This window comes from Medicago sativa, chromosome 8 (assembly GCF_051527215.1).
Source record: "Medicago sativa cultivar Bolivia chromosome 8, Bolivia_mono, whole genome shotgun sequence".
In the NCBI taxonomy this organism is placed as follows: domain Eukaryota; kingdom Viridiplantae; phylum Streptophyta; class Magnoliopsida; order Fabales; family Fabaceae; genus Medicago; species Medicago sativa.
In genome coordinates this window covers 50,857,067-50,873,870 of record NC_140756.1, presented here as the reverse complement: position 1 = coordinate 50,873,870, position 16,804 = coordinate 50,857,067, and the positions used below count along the sequence as shown (strand labels likewise).

General features: G+C 32.2%; 1 protein-coding gene and 1 long non-coding RNA gene across 2 annotated transcripts; one reads left to right on the top strand and one right to left on the bottom strand.

Moving 5' to 3' along the window:
• The first annotated feature begins 1,064 nt into the window (after window positions 1–1,064).
• LOC146899370 (uncharacterized) lies at window positions 1,065–1,502 on the top strand. Its single transcript, XM_085736755.1, has one exon. The coding sequence runs from the start codon at window positions 1,065–1,067 to the stop codon at window positions 1,500–1,502; it is 438 nt and encodes a 145-aa protein (XP_085592881.1).
• Window positions 1,503–13,539: 12,037 nt separating this feature from the next.
• LOC146899369 (uncharacterized) lies at window positions 13,540–15,431 on the bottom strand. The gene is made up of 3 exons (XR_015022579.1): window positions 15,186–15,431; window positions 14,310–14,439; window positions 13,540–14,186 (listed from the first exon to the last, which is right to left on the bottom strand). It is a non-coding gene; the product is annotated as an uncharacterized LOC146899369 (long non-coding RNA).
• Between the last annotated feature and the right edge of the window lie 1,373 nt (window positions 15,432–16,804).

Below are 16,804 nucleotides of genomic sequence, written 5' to 3'. Positions count from 1 at the left end.
GTTGTCGATGCATACCACTCAAGGAGGCATGAGTTGTAAGGACTTGTCGGCTTTTAATTTAGCTATGTTGGGCAAGCAAGGTTGGAAGTTTCATACTGAATCGAGATTCCCTTGTGTCTCGAATAATCAAGGCATGATATTTCCCTAATTATTCCTACCTCACGGATACTATTGTCCATAATCCGAGCTATGTGTGGTGTAGCATTCTCCGGGCTCACTTCGTAGTTCGTGGAGGAGTGCGTTGGAGCATTGGTCACGGGAATCATATTCCCATTTTAAATGAGTTATGGCTTCTTAATGAGGAAATCATTCTTAACACCCCTCTCTTTGAGCAGGTTCCTCATGACACATTACTTTGGAAGGCCGAGAAGAACGGGCGTTATTCGGTGCGTAGTGCTTACCGGTTGTGTGTCAATGAGTTAGTAGATTTGTCCCACCTTTACAAACTGTGATATTAGACTAGCATTTGGAAGCTTAAAATTCCCCCAAAAGTTAAAAATCTGATTTGGCGTATGTGTCGGGGCAACTCGTGTTCGGTTGTTGGATAAAGGTTTTCAATGTCCCACTCGGTGGGTAAGTTGTGACTCTAATCATGAGGATTTATCTCATGTATTTCCTTAGAGCTCTTTTGCAGGTTCAAGTATGGTTTATGGCAGGTTTATGGCATGAGATTCAAGGTGTAATGGCATCGTCACCTTCAGCCATTGAGGCAATTTTTGCATTGTTACATTCTTTATCTCGCCACACTTTCTCAATGGCCGGATGCCATATTTTCGAGTCTTTGGAAGCACGGGAACTTAAATATGTGGGAAGACGTCATAGAAACTTGTGAAATAGTGGTGGAAAGAGCCTGATCCTTGATTGACGGCTTGCCATCTTGCAAATGGCCTTCTGCAAGTCTCGTCTGTTGCTCTGCGCAGTACGCAACCAACGGTTGTTAGCACCGATATCTACAACCGTTGTTCCCGCTGTCTTTCAACCAGCAGTTGTTAGCACTATTGCTAGTGTTGTTCAGTGGGCAAATGTTGTTCCGGCCGCGGTGACGGCCTCCCGAGCATGGCCGTATGAAATGCAACGTTGATGCGGCGTTCTCCGGTCAATGTAACAAAACAGGCGTAGGCATTTGCATTCGTGACAAAGATGGAGTCATTGTTTTGGCTAGAACATTCACCTTTATTGGTGTATATCCGGTTGATATAGGTGAAGCTTTAGGCCTTTACCATGCGCTTCAATGGGCGAGTGGTATGCACTTAGATAATATTGATTTTGGAGTTGACTCCAAAACCACAAAAGACGCTCTTTACTCGGGTCGGGAAGACATAACTGAATTTGGCAACATCATCACGGCTTCCCGGTCTTTGCTCTCGTCCAAGTTTACCAACTCTCGGGTGCGGTTTGTTCGGCAACAAGTTAATGTGGTGGCTCACACTCTCGCGGGGAAGCCACATTTCTCGCTAGTCCCACTATTTATTTTCATATACCCAATTGTATTGAAACTTTGATTACTAATGAAATGCTATAAACATTTTTCACTAAAAAAAATAGTTTCACGTACTCAAATCACTTAACACAACAAAAAAAAATGAAATAACTTTTGAAATAAAAATTATCTAAAAAATTACCACAGATATCACATATTTGATTCTAATAATGCTAACCGCTAACTTAATGAATAAACATGAAATGATAAGATGCAAGTTATGTATAAGTTAGGAATCAAGATAAGACCAAGAAGTTATACCGAAGATGATCTTAGGTTTCCTCGATCGTCCGGTCTAGGATCATGTCATGAATGATTTATGTTTAGGTACGGATGCGTTTATCGTATCTCGACATAACGGTTCTAGGTTCCCTCGTCCGTCATGACATGTAAAGCAAGACAAGACCTATGAGCTAAGATACAAAAGAACCTACGACGGATCTAGTATGCACGACCGTCTAGGTAAGCTAGTCCACACACGTATAATCAACCGACGGGTTGTATTGTAGACACGTGGTGACCCTAGGTTTCCCCGAGGTTACCTATAGCCTAGGATTAGGTAGAACTCACTGAGACATTATGTCTCATCACAATCCTTATTGTTTCGGATTAGCGGTGGTATAGCGGGATTTAGCAAGCTTGTAGTCGGATGAATAATCGGCAAGTGCTCGTTCGTACCCGCCGCCGGATGTTATGGATTTTAAGGATTTATTATCTATGTTTTGGCAAGTGGTATTGTATTCTAGATTGTACGAACGTGTATTGTTGTATAAGATATTCATTCGGAGAATTTATGTTGTAGATTTTTAATGTATCCGGTACTTAAAGATAATGCACATGCTAAACTTTTTAGATACGTTTAGTATGGGTGTTACATAATATCGGGTTAAAAATAATAAAAAACTAAAATTACACATTTAGAATATGTGTTTCCTTTATACAAAACTAGCGAAAAGACGAGCACTCACTTGCTGTCTTTCGCTCTTTTTATTGTGCTAACGTTTGAAAATTATGAACGGTGTTTTTTTAAGAAATTTTGATTTTGATTAAAACTAAAAAAATATAAATGTTTGTTGCTTTCAAGTTATAAAAAATCAAACTATCCATGATTATTTATTTCAACGACATCGACAATAATACAATATAATAAAAATCTAAATTCTTTTTTTAATGATACCAACAACAATTTTATTATAGAAAAAGTAAATATAAATATACTCCTCTAATTTTGTTACACTTTTTAAATGATAAAAGAAAAAAAGAAAACATTATTTATTCATATTGTTTGTTACATTTGTTTTAACATTTGTATTGAAAATTAATGGTATTTTTTGAAAGAAAAATTCAGCCCAAAAGTGATGAAAAAGATAATTTTCTTTATATATAGTATGTTAATTTTTCAGATTTCCCTAAGAGAAATTTTTACGTGAAATCTTACCCAACATATCATTATTACCCTCAACCAATTAAAAATCTAACACATCATTAAAATAATAAAAAGAATTAATATCAGAATTTTTTTCTCATTATTTTTAATATTTCTCTCTCCTTTTTCCACTTTCTTTAACCGATAAGAACCACCCACCACCATTTATGTTTCCATTTCCTTAATTAAAATCACACTTTTTTTAAAGTTAATAACATGTGTCATTTTTTTATTGATTGAGTGTAAGAATGATATGTTTGATGAGAGTTCATGCAAAAATATCTCTTTTACGAATATTACAAAGTCAACTTCAACAATCAACCCAAAAATATATTAATTATGCAAATAAAATGAAATTAAAAAAACGGTAAAGATAAATGGGATGGTCTTTTTTTTTTTTAAGGAAAATGGGCTGGTCTTATATTTAGACCAAATTAGGCTAATCGACTACAAAATCACATGTTATTATTCAGACTTCTTGAGATGGAAAATTTAATCTGACTATAAACGAGAGGCATAAAAAAATGCATCATCTCAAATAATCAACTTAAAATTTCCACCTTTACAAGCCGAAAAATAACCAGTGATCAGTATCACCACTACAATTGGGTGCCCAAATTGTTTATTTTATTTAATGGTAAATGGTGTACACTGCAGTTTAATTTATAAGTAGATAATCCTCTCCACTGTTTATAGACTTTCGATGTGGGACTGCTAACTACAGTGATAGTATACACGTCTCTTCCTTCCTAGTTCTCCTTACTCGAATTTTACATGTGCAAATCAGTCCCTCCATGTGCAAAACTTCAGTTTCTATGCTATATTGCAACAAAAAGGGACTGTGGTGATAGGTTTGATGGTATTATAGAGGGAAGCTTATATTAATGGACATTTGTTGGAACACTAGTTAATTCTAGTGAAGAAAATTGGAAAGAAAAACACTATGAAAAAACTAGTGTGTGGGTGTGACTTAAAAATGTCCCACATTGAAGGGTCACCCCAACTAGTAAGTGTTTATATATGGGAAAAGTGATCTCCAAGGGTATGCCCTTGGGGTACCCAATTTTGTGAACGGGTGAACGCTTAAAAAAAAATTGATATATATTTTTTTGTCACTTGAAAATGTTAAATTAATTAATTAATTAATTTAATCATTATCCGTAAGCGCTACGCGTAACAAATAAATTTGTTACGATCCGACCCGATCCAAAAGCATATCCGAAACTTCCGGATATATCCAATTAAGAATCAAAACGCGTTTGCTTAAGGATTAAGCGAGACTTAATCCCCAAGTCACTCGTTTTTTGTTACAAACTCTCCCTATAAAAGGAGAGCTCGCCCCATTTGATTCTTTGCACCGAAAATTCACAGTCGATGCTTCCGTGTTTTTTCCTCTCTTCTCCCTCCGACTTGTTTTTAACAAGTTTCTTCGCTTCTACTCCTTTCTGTCCCTTCGGTATTAAGAGTGTTCTTAAGACCATAGTCCCTTGGTCTTAAGTTCATATTCCCTTCGATAATATACGATTCTTCGGAATATAGAGTACTATTAAGATCATATTAAAGAATGATCTTAACGGTATATATATTATTTTAATAATTTTAAGGAGAAATGGTGGTATCACCATATTTGAGTGGTCGTAGTGCCATATTCATGTTTTGGAGAAGTTAGAATGGTGGTAACACCATATTTGAGTGGTCTCGGCACCATAATAGAATGGTAATAATACCATATTAATTTGAACGGTTTCGAATAGAGCGGTTACGTACCGTATCGAGTGGCTTCGATTAAACGATTGAGCCATATTTTGAGGGTGTAATTCTCGAACGATTTTTCTACAGATGCGGTAGTTAATCGAACAGTTGTAGCCGGGCTTGTTTTATCCTAGAGGCGGCGTGGTTGATAGTCTACCTTGCACAACTTTGGGTAGTGCCACGAAACGTCTTAAAGAGAGCGACCTGGTCGTGACTCAACCTAGTAACAACTTCGGTAGATGATAGAATTTGGAAATTCAAATTTAACGAGTTTGGAAATCCAAAAAAACAACAATTTTAAGACGTTTCGATATGCTATGTCTACCGGAGAAGTTACTTATTGAGGTTAAGTTGTCCCTAAATACATTAAGGATAAATCAAGCTATAGATTTACATCTTTCGAATGAAACGATGAAGTGATTGTTGTTTCAATCAACAACACTAAAAATTTATTTGATGAAAACAATAATTTGTTACAAAACAAATTATTAGTTACTAAAAATTTATTTGATAAAAACAATAATTTGTTACAAAACAAATTATTAGTTACTAAAAATTTATTTGATGAAAACAATAATTTGTTACAAAACAAATTATTTGCTACGAACCAAACAAGTTTAGTTTGTTACAAAACATAAAAATTGTTTGGAGCGAGAAAATAAAATAATGCAAAGCCGTTATTTTGTTATGGTGAATTCTAAAAGTGTTTTGTTAAACATTGATATCACGTACGATTTTCAAATCTTTAACAAGAATTGATAAACATATGCATCGATCGCTTTACATAATCCAAACTTGTAAATAAATTTATTTGATGAAAACAATAATTTGTTACAAAACAAATTATTAGTTACTAAAAATTTATTTGATAAAAACAATAATTTGTTACAAAACAAATTATTAGTTACTAAAAATTTATTTGATGAAAACAATAATTTGTTACAAAACAAATTATTTGCTACAGAACCAAACAAGTTTAGTTTGTTACAAAACATAAAAATTGTTTGGAGCGTAAAATAAAATAATGCAAAGCCGTTATTTTGTTATGGTGAATTCTAAAAGTGTTTTGTTAAACATTGATATCACGTACTGATTTTCAAATCTTTAACAAGAATTGATAAACATATGCATCGATCGCTTTACATAATCCAAACTTGTAAATATGCAATAAGGAAAATAAATGGAATTGTGAAATTCTATTTATGTTTAAGAAAGAATACGAATTTCGATTTCTATTGAATAAGGCGAGTTGACTCGGACTTAAAGAGAGACTTGTGTACCATGCACTCTTGTGGAAAAAGATTGCACATGATGGTATGTTAAAAATTAAATTCTCCTTCTATGTTATTAGTTGTGTGATTTTAATATTTGACATATCAAAATTGATCACGAACAAGTGTTTAATTTTTAAACTTGAGTAACTTGGACTTAATTCCGAAGTTATATAATTAAACAATTTTATTTATTGCAGTCAAGATATATGAATCAAAAGTTCATATAAATTAGAATTTAGAGGATATGAATCTCTAAACATAATGATATGTGCTAATTTGATGACACATAAATTAGAAATGATAAAATAATATTTTTATCATATTTATTGATATTGTGAACTTTGGAAAAATAAAATTGATATGCTTGAATGTTCAATTTTTTATAACGAAAATTGAAATTTATAGAGTACCCAAGTCTAAGAACAAAAATTCTAATTGAGAAATTTTTGAAGAAAAGACAATCCAACTTGTCTTATTTTTCGAACTTGGGATTGTCCGGACTATATTAAGATCCCGGACCCCAAGAGAGTTGAACTCACTAGTAGAGCCTATGAATATGTATTCATCGGGTATGCGATAAATAACGAAACATATAGGTTTTATGACCTAAATGTTAAAGTGATCATAGAATTTCAAAGATGTCGAATTCTATGTAAATATTTACCCCTTTTAACTAAAGAATAGTGGGGGCACTAGTGGGGGCTCTAATGGGAGCACGACATTAGTGGGGGCAAAATAAATTTCCCTTTTAAAAATTAAGAAATAGTTATGAAAACATCATACGAGATGTTATAGAACCTCAAGGAGGTAAGAAAGCTAAAATTGCTAAAGAGTATGAACTTGGTTTATACATTGGAAGAAGATTCATTAAGCCTTAAAGAAGTTATATCCTCATTGGATGCTTTGAATTATGGCAAGAAACAATAAACGATGAAATGGATTTTCTAGAGTCTAACAAAACATGAAACTTAGTTGACTTGTCTCATAGTTGCAAAACCAATCGGTTGTATTTGGATTTTTGAAAAAAAGGAACTAAAACCTGATGGTACGGTTGATGAATACAAGGCTTTCCTTGTAGTCAAAGGTTTTAGACAAAGAGAAAAATATAGACTTCTTCGACATTCATTCATCGATCACGAAAATCATATCCATAAGAGTACTAGTCCCTTTAGCCGCCATTTATAACTCGATAGTACTCCAAATGGATGTGAAAGTTGCCTTTTTATGGTGAACTAGAAGAACAAGTCTATATGGAACAACCTGAAAAATTTTGCAATTCATGGACAAGAAAACAAGGTCTGTAAGTTAGATAATTATTTGAATGGTCTAAAATAAACTCTGAGGAATGGCATGAAAAATTTGACATTCTAATGTTATCGAATGAGTATAAAGTGAATGAAAGTGACAAATAATATTTGCACGATCATATGTCTCTATGAAGACGACTTGCTCATATTTGATTTAAAGATTCATGTTATGAATTATGTGAAATCATTGTTTATCAACAACATTGATAAGAAAGACCTAAACAAAAAAAAAAATTGAAGTAATTCTTGGTTTCAAGATTACTAGATCGAAAAGATAACTTTTTTGATAAATCTCACAAAGTTGAGAAAATCTTAAAGAAATGTAATTATTTCACCGTAAACTTGCAATCACATATTATGATCCAAGTGTAAGAACACTTGAGATGGAATTAGAAAAACAGAATATACGAGCATCATTGGCAGCACTTAGGTATACCACCGAATGTATTAGATCCGACATTGTCGATATCGTGAAACTCTTATGCAAGTTTACTAGTAGACGGATGGGAAGCATTGCCATGCTATAGAAAGAGTCATGAGGTGTCTTAAGAAGACTATGACTCTAAGATTACTTCACTAGGAGTAACATATTGTACTTAAATGGTACAAGATATAAATTGAACATCTTTCGGATGAATATTTAGCGACTAGTGTTTGCACATTGAGCATCACTAGAGGAGTTGTTTGTTAAAACAAATGATATTGACTCAGTCCACTATGGAATGAATTCTGAGATGAGAACACTAGATAAAACTAGTGAAGAAGCAAGTTGGCTAAGATCCTTGCTAGCCGAGATCCCTCTATGGAAAAAACCGTTACCTATTTTGTGTTAATTCATTGTGATAGTACCGCGGCTATTGCAAAGATTAAGAATCGTTATTACAATGGTAAGAGACGACAGATAAGGCGAAAACATAGCACGATTAGAAAGTGTATCTCTAAATGGAGCGGTTGGAGTTGATTTTGTACGTACGAATGAAAACTTAGGCGATCCTTTGACGAAAGGACTTAATAGAGAGAAAGTCCAAGAAACATCCGGTAGGATGGGACTAATGCCTATAGCCCACAAGTGATGGTAACCCGACCTACATGACTGGAGATCCCAAGAAATAGGTTCAATGGGTAAAAACAAGTCATGAAGTGGTAGAACATGCTATGAGAGAAAGAATATAGAAAGCATGATCCCGCAAATAAAGAAGGATGAGGTAATAGTAACTCTTAATGAGATCTATACTCTATGTTGAGTGGGGTACACGGCTACGGGAGTACCCTTGATAGACTCACCTATACGAATGTGGAACTTAGGCTTAGTCCTATGGAATTTCGAGGCAAAATTCCTAGAGCATTCGTTAAAGCCGGGATACACGTGCGGGGCCTTAAAACGCACGGGCTTTTAGAATACACCTATGAAAAGGTTTGTGTGTGGATTCTATGTCCGAGATAGAGTTCAATGCTGTAAGCAACTCTTGTTAAATCAGAATACCTTCCACTATGCTAAGGTTCAAGTTGTTGGCGACACCTTTGTATATTAGCAAATCTTATGGAAACGTTTTACGTTATTTCTCGAAACCATTTTGAAGTCAAGTGGGGGATTGTTGGAACACTAGTTAATTCTAGTGAAGAAAATTGGAAAGAAAAACACTATGAAAAAACTAGTGTGTGGGTGTGACTTAAAAATGTCCCACATTGAAGGGTCACCCCAACTAGTAAGTGTTTATATATGGGAAAAGTGACCTCCAAGGGTGTGCACTTGGGGTACCCAATTTTGTGAACGGGTGAACGCTTAAAAAAAAATTGATATATATTTTTTTGTCACTTGAAAATGTTAAATTAATTAATTAATTAATTTAATCATTATCCGTAAGCGCTACGCGTAACAAATAATTTTGTTACGATCCGACCCGATCCAAAAGCATATCCGAAACTTCCGGATATATCCAATTAAGAAACAAAACGCGTTTGCTTAAGGATTAAGCGAGACTTAATCCCCAAGTCACTCGTTTTTTGTTACAAACTCTCCTATAAAAGGAGAGCTCACCCCATTTGATTCTTTGCACCGAAAATTCACAGCCGATGCTTCCGTGTTTTTTCCTCTCTTCTCCCTCCGACTTGTTTTTAACAAGCTTCTTCTCGCTTCTACTCCTTTCCGTCCCTTCGGTATTAAGAGTGTTCTTAAGACCATAGTCCCTTGGTCTTAAGTTCATATTCCCTTCGATAATATACGATTCTTCGGAATATAGAGTACTATTAAGATCATATTAAAGAATGATCTTAACGGTATATATATTATTTTAATAATTTTAAGGAGAAATGGTGGTATCACCATATTTGAGTGGTCGTAGTGCCATATTCATGTTTTGGAGAAGTTAGAATGGTGGTAACACCATATTTGAGTGGTCTCGGCACCATAATAGAATGGTAATAATACCATATTAATTTGAACGGTTTCGAATAGAGCGGTTACGTACCGTATCGAGTGGCTTCGATTAAACGATTGAGCCATATTTTGAGGGTGTAATTCTCGAACGATTTTTCTACGGTGCGGTAGTTAATCGAACAGTTGTAGCTGGGCTTGTTTTATCCTAGAGGCGGCGTGGTTGATAGTCTACCTTGCACAACTTTGGGTAGTGCCACGAAACGTCTTAAAGAGAGCGACTCGGTCGTGACTCAACCTAGTAACAACTTCGGTAGATGATAGAATTTGGAAATTCAAATTTAACAGTTTGGAAATCCAAAAAAACAACAACATTTCTCCTTCTATAGGTGCAGAATGATGATGTTTCATATACTCAAAAATATCAACAACCATATGAACGTATATTTTTGACATGCTGTTCTAATTTGTTGTCAGCAACACCGACAACCTAATTTGTTTGTTCCATTATGAAGAAGAAAAGACATTAAACAAAATTGATTTATATTTGAAGATGGCAAAGTTGTCCGTGTCATTTAGATTTAACTGCCAAATTCAGGTTTGACATAAGTGAGCATGAGACATACAGTCGGTAAGAAATTGATGACTTGCAAAATAGGAGACTGGTTGAATTATATATTATGCTCATGAACTACAACAATCATACGGAACTAAACACTGAGAAAGAAATGCAATTTAGTAACTGTTAATTTTTCTTGATAACTGAGTCAATTGTAAGAACAATTGTTCTTCATGTCATTGAGATTTGGCTGAAATATTCATGTAGACAAGAGGAAGGATTACAATCTAGAATCTAGATTGAGTAACAGTAACAGTTTATTTAAATTTGAAGATGACATTGTTCTTGATGTCATTGAGATTTGGCTGAGAGATTCATGTAGACAAGAGACTGGTTGAATTATATATTTTACATTCATGACATAATATGGTTAATTTTTCTTGACATAATCAATTGTGAAAACAGACAAGTGAAATAAATGTGTGTGAGAGAGATGGACCTTCTGCAGCTTGTTGGATTTGGAATTGGATTAGTATTTCCTTTAGATATTGGAGTTTCTTCTTCTCTAGAAATCTTTTGCATGAGTTTACACTTGAAACTTTGGTTTTCTCTTTAGGCATGTAGTATACTACAACAAGTTCCACGTCAAGTATGTGTTAAAACAGACAAGAAAGTTTGCCTATAAATAACTCATAGTTGGGGACCCATCCTTATATTGTTGATGTTCCCAAGATTTAACTGTTTTATAACATGTCATTGTTGTGATCGATGTTGGGTTTTACAAGTGATTGTATTTTTAAATAAATGTTTGTAAAGTCCAACATGATGCACAACAATGACTATATATAATTAGGAGAATGTTAACCATTGTCCTTGAGACATTGGTTAAAGTACTAAAATAAAGAAGTTTGCATCAAAAAGTGGTGCAATTATTATTAAGAAAAAGTAAACAATTGTATTTCCAAGACAAAATTTCTTATAATGGAATCCTTAAGGGCAATGGTTAGCAAGACCCTTATAATTAAACCAACTTAATTTTTTTTTTTTTTGATTTTATATCTTTTGCACCTTTTAAAAGGGGGAAAGATTGGGATGTGGAAGGTAAAATTCACCCCCACCTCCGCCCATTGCTTGCCTATATTAAATTAGTTTTTTTTTAAAGAAAGGTCGGACTCGGATTAAAAATTCAGATTTACAACTAACAATTTAAGCTGAGAACGTTCACTAACAACTCTAAAATACTCAATTGGTTCAATCATTTATATAAAAAATGATATGATTGATTATCAAAGAATTTTTATTCCTACAGAAAGTGAATTAAGTTTCCATATAGTCCTAAGAGCTACATCCTGCCACAAAAGAGACATCACCATTAGATCTCTCACTAAAGAACAATTGAAAAGCTCTCTCGTTCAAAATGGGGTGTTATTCCTAAAACTGAGTTATAAAAAAAAGGCTTAAATATGGTATTGGTCCCCGCAAAATAGGCCAGTTTTGGTTTTAGTCCCCGCAAAATTTTTTTATAGTTTTTTGTCCCCGCAAAATAGGTCGGTTTTGGTTTTAGTCCTCGCAAAATTTTTTTATAGTTTTTGATCCCCGCAAAAATAGGTCAGTTTTGGTTTTAGTCCCTGCAAATTTTTTTTTATAGTTTTTGGTCCCTACAAAAATTCTCGAAAAATGAAAAATTAATAAAAAAATTAAAAAAATCAGGAAAAATGAAAAATTAATTAAAAAATATTAAAAAATTCTGGAAAATTGAAAAATTAATAAAAAATTTAAAAAATAAAAAAAATCTGGAAAAATGAAAAATTAATAAAAAAATTGAAAAATTCTGGAAAATTGAAAAATTAATAAAAAAATTAATAAAAATTAAAAAATTCTGGAAAAATGAAAAATTAATAAAAAATTGAAAAATTAATAAAAATGAGAAAAAAATTTAAAAAAATACTAAAAAAATTAAAAATTCTGGAAAACTTAATAAAAATAAAAAACGATTAAAAAATAAAATAATCTAATAAAATGAAAAATAATGCTAAATTCTGAAAAAATTCTAAATAAAATTTTAATGAAAAATAAAAATTCTGAAAAAATTCTGGAAAATATCTAAAAAATTTCGAAATTTTCGAAAAAAATTAAAAAAGATTAATCATTTTTAAAAAAATGAAATTTTTGAAATTTTCATTAGTATTTTTCGAAATTTTGATTAGTATATATTCCAAATTCCCTTATTCTCGATTTATAAATACACAAAAGTTCCCGGTTTATAAATACACAAAAATTCCTGGAAAAAATACTAATGAAAATTTCGAAATTTCGAAAAATACACAAAAAACCTAAGCTCGGTTTATAAATACACATATTTTTTCCCTTATTCTCCGTTTATAAATACACAAAATTCCCGGAAATTTTTTTGGAAATAAATACACTGAAAAAACTTAAGCTCGACATATATACTAATGAAATTTTCCATAATTTTTATTAAAATTTCGAAAATTTTAATTAAAATTTCGAAAATTTCATTTTTCCAGAATTTTAATTTTTTTCAGAAAATTTCGAAATTTTATTTTTTCAGAATTTTTTAATCTTTTTATTTTTTTCAGAATTTATCATTATTTTTCATTTTATTAGATTATTTTATTTTTTTAATCATTTTTTATTTTTATTAATTTTTCCAGAATTTTTAAATTTTTTTCCTTATTTTTTTAATTTTTATTAATTTTTCAATTTTCCAGAATTTTTTAATATTTTTTTCAATTTTTTTTTTAGTTTTTCATTTTTCCAGATTTTTTAATATTTTTTTCAATTTTTTTATTAATTTTCCATTTTTGCAGAATTTTTTAATATTTTTTTAATATTTATTAATTTTTCAATTTTCCAGAATTTTTTAATATTTTTTTCAATTTTTTTATTAATTTTTCATTTTTCCAGAATTTTTAAATTTTTTTATTAATTTTTCATTTTTCCAGAATTTTTTAATATTTTTTTTTCAATTTTTTTATTAATTTTTCATTTTTCCAGAATTTTTTAATATTTTTGCCGGGGTCGTGGACTATTTCCAAAAACAAAAATTTTGCAGGGACTAAAACCAAAACTGGCCTATTTTGCGGGGACCAAAAACTATAAAAAAAATTTGCGGGGACTAAAACCAAAACTGACCTATTTTGCGGGGATCAATACCATATTTAAGCCTAAAAAAAACGATAGTAGATAACACAGTCATAGTGAACATTCAAGACATGTCTTATACTAGTGAGGAGAGTAATGAAAAAGAATTGACCAAGAAACAAAATTATACAAATCTTCAATTTATTATTCTAAATGAGGGAATGTTGCTGAGAAAAGTGGTGGCATCATGCCCTATTAGTACTTGCATATGGACAAAATAATCGTCCGAACAATATTAATTTATTATTGATAAATAAATTTTATAGTATTTTGCTTAAGCTTCATACCTAAATGGAAAAAAAATGCAGAATTAGCTCATATTGTATCAGTGGTTTGCTTTAGAATTCATACAAATGGTTGCCTCAGAATCATTTCATTGTAGGAGTGGAAGTTGTAGATCCTATATGATTTGGATCATCTGGAGGAAGGGCAGTGTTGACCCTGATACATGATGTATCACCTTATTGAATCGTATCGTATGATATCGAAAATTGTAGTTGCTAACTAATGCTCTCAAAATTAATAATGTTTTGAGCATAAAATCTACCTCATATCATCTTGCTGGAATAAAGTGTAATGATATTTTCTTAAGCAAGAGAAGGCAATCATACTTCAATTTTTTTTTATCTGGTCATGCGCGCCCTTGGCCTTGTAGCCTATAAACTTTTCTTACCGCCGGATGCTTGGATTCACCCGGTATTTCACATTATGAAGCTCAAGCTGTATCATGGAACTGCGCCTACTCAGATTCGTCTGCTCTTTTCTTCAGCAGACGAGGATTAATCTTGAACCCCGACTGTTCTAGGTAACCGTTTTCTGTGTTCCAAGCAAGGAAGACGATATCAGTTGCTGATCCAGTGGAGTGGGTTGTCAGCAGAAGATCACTGTTAGACGAGATTTGCTTTCATACGAGAAGGTAAGTCTACACACACAAAAAATCCACCAAATCACCATTAATAAATTAAGTCTTACTTCAAACGTGTCCATCCCACGAATGGTCTCGAACCTCAATATGGGTCTCATTATGGCATCAGTAAGAACCCTGACACTATTTATGGACAGCTCTCCTAATCGTATCAGCAGCAGCCTTGCTAAGATTAACCTAAAACAAATTTCAAATTCTATCATAGAGTATATATAAAAGATGCCACAAAATGTATTTATATATATTAACAGGTAGAATGCCCCTATCAGAGAAGATGATGATGTTAACAATTCAAAAGGGACAAGTGAGATGGATAATTTTTATTGGAACCATACAGGTCTGATCTTTGGTGTAGGACTTGCATTCATGCCACAAAACCATAACATAAATAAACAACATCATAAACTGAATTACACCATGTAAAGCTCTAGCCCGATTTGACTCAATAAACACTAAATAATTAAATTACTATAGTGGTTCTCATTTTCAAATTTTCCTGAACTCAACCCTTCATTATTCATCTTGGCCACAAACAACATCAACCGGAGATTACAAATAAATACACCTAATCATGTGGAATATAAACCAAGGGAACCAAATCATGTAAAAAAAACAAGTAGCAACCATAATAATAATGATAGTAACATCCTCAAAAACGCCTTTTTGTTCCGTTCTAAGCCATTAGTAAACCTCCCTATAATACCATCAATCCTAACACCACACCTTTTTACTTTTTGTTGCAAATATAGCATATTTGAAAAGCTATAACCACTATAAACTATAAACACTAGAAAGCAATACACACCTACAATGCTAAGCCCTCCAAACCAAAGGGTCTTTAATGATTGTTTAACCTAAATAATTAAATTACTTCCCAAGTGTAATCTATATGTAATCTAAAAAATGAGACATATTATACTTACAAAATAGAATCAGAAGACACACTCAAACTGTTCCTTTGTTCCAGCTGTTCGTTCCTTGTAATGAGATATTCTTTTCTCCAACCAATTGAAGCAATGATAGAAAATAGAAACTGAAGTTTTGCACATGGAGGGACTGATTTGCACATATAAAATACGAGTAAGTAGAACTAGGAAGGAAGAGACTTGTTTACCAATACTGTAGTTTAGCAGTCCCATATCGAAAGTGTAGAAACAATGCAGAGGAATATCTTCTTAACTAGTGGTGGTGATCACTAGTTATTGTTTGGTTTGGCTTGTAAAGGTGGAAGTTTTAAGTTGATTTAAGTGGATGCAATTTTTTATGCCTCTCGTTTATAGTCGATCAGAATTTCCTCAATTACTAGTGTGAACAGTAACATGATGATTTTGTAGTCAAATAGCCTGATATGGTCTAAATATATAGAATATTTTTATTTCATTTTATTTACGAGAGTAATATTTTTTTTTTTTGAGTTGATTGTTGAAAATTGACTTTGTAATTTTGTTAAAAAAAGAAATTTTTTTTTTTGGTTGCAACAATGGTGCGGTGAGCGTGTAATTTTGTTAAAAAAAGAAATTGACTTTGTAATCACTAGTACAAAAAACACTTACTAGCTCGTAGAGATTTTAAATAGGATGCTATCCACCCGACTTAAAAACTACAACGGGAAGAATGATTTTAACCGCAATACATATTAAATGGGTTAACCCCATTTATGAACTATTTTATATTAAAATAAAAATAAAAGAAACCCAAATTTCTCAAACGCAAAACAAACCCAAATTTCTCGGTCTGCCTCTCATTTATTTAATCTAGATCATATGAAAGGGGTGATGTTAAATGCCAACATGTTTAGTAGTCATGCCCCATTCTTTCATATAATGCTGAATTTATAAAATGAAAATATAAGTAGAGTCTAAAACATGTTTTCTTAATTGTACGAGGTTCAAGTAATGATTACCGCAATTGATTCGGTTGATGCTTTGGGCCATAGTGAGGTTATTGGCAAGGAGGAAAAATAGAAGGCATATGATAAGACTTTGCAAATTCTAGGTTCTAAAGCTAGTGAATTGATTTCTTCTAGTAAGCTTGTTCATGTCATGTTAATAGCTTATTTTGTTAGATGAACAATATTTCTCTAATTTTTTATGTTTACATGACGAGACATTGTGGTCTAGAATTATTTTGTAATTTGACATGTACTAGTAAGCACACATTAAGTTTTAGTAAATTAATATTATTGTTTTATACCTTCATTGATCATACGATATTTCATATTATATTCGGTACCATAATCGTGTATAAAAAAAAAAAATATAGAGAGAATTTAAATGGGGTGAACCGATTTAAATTCAAAGATTTTGACTCTTGTTAGCCTTTTTTAAATGGTTTCAACCGATTTCAATTATAAGATTTTAGATGGGTTCAACCGATTTAAATTAAACGATTTTAAATCGGGTAAAGAGGGCTGACTTAAAATCAAATACACTTTTTAAATCGGCCACCTATAAATCGAATGTTCACCCGATTTAAAAAGTCATATTCACCTGATTTAAAAAGTGTTTTCTCGCACTAGTGAATATTACGAAAAATGATTTTG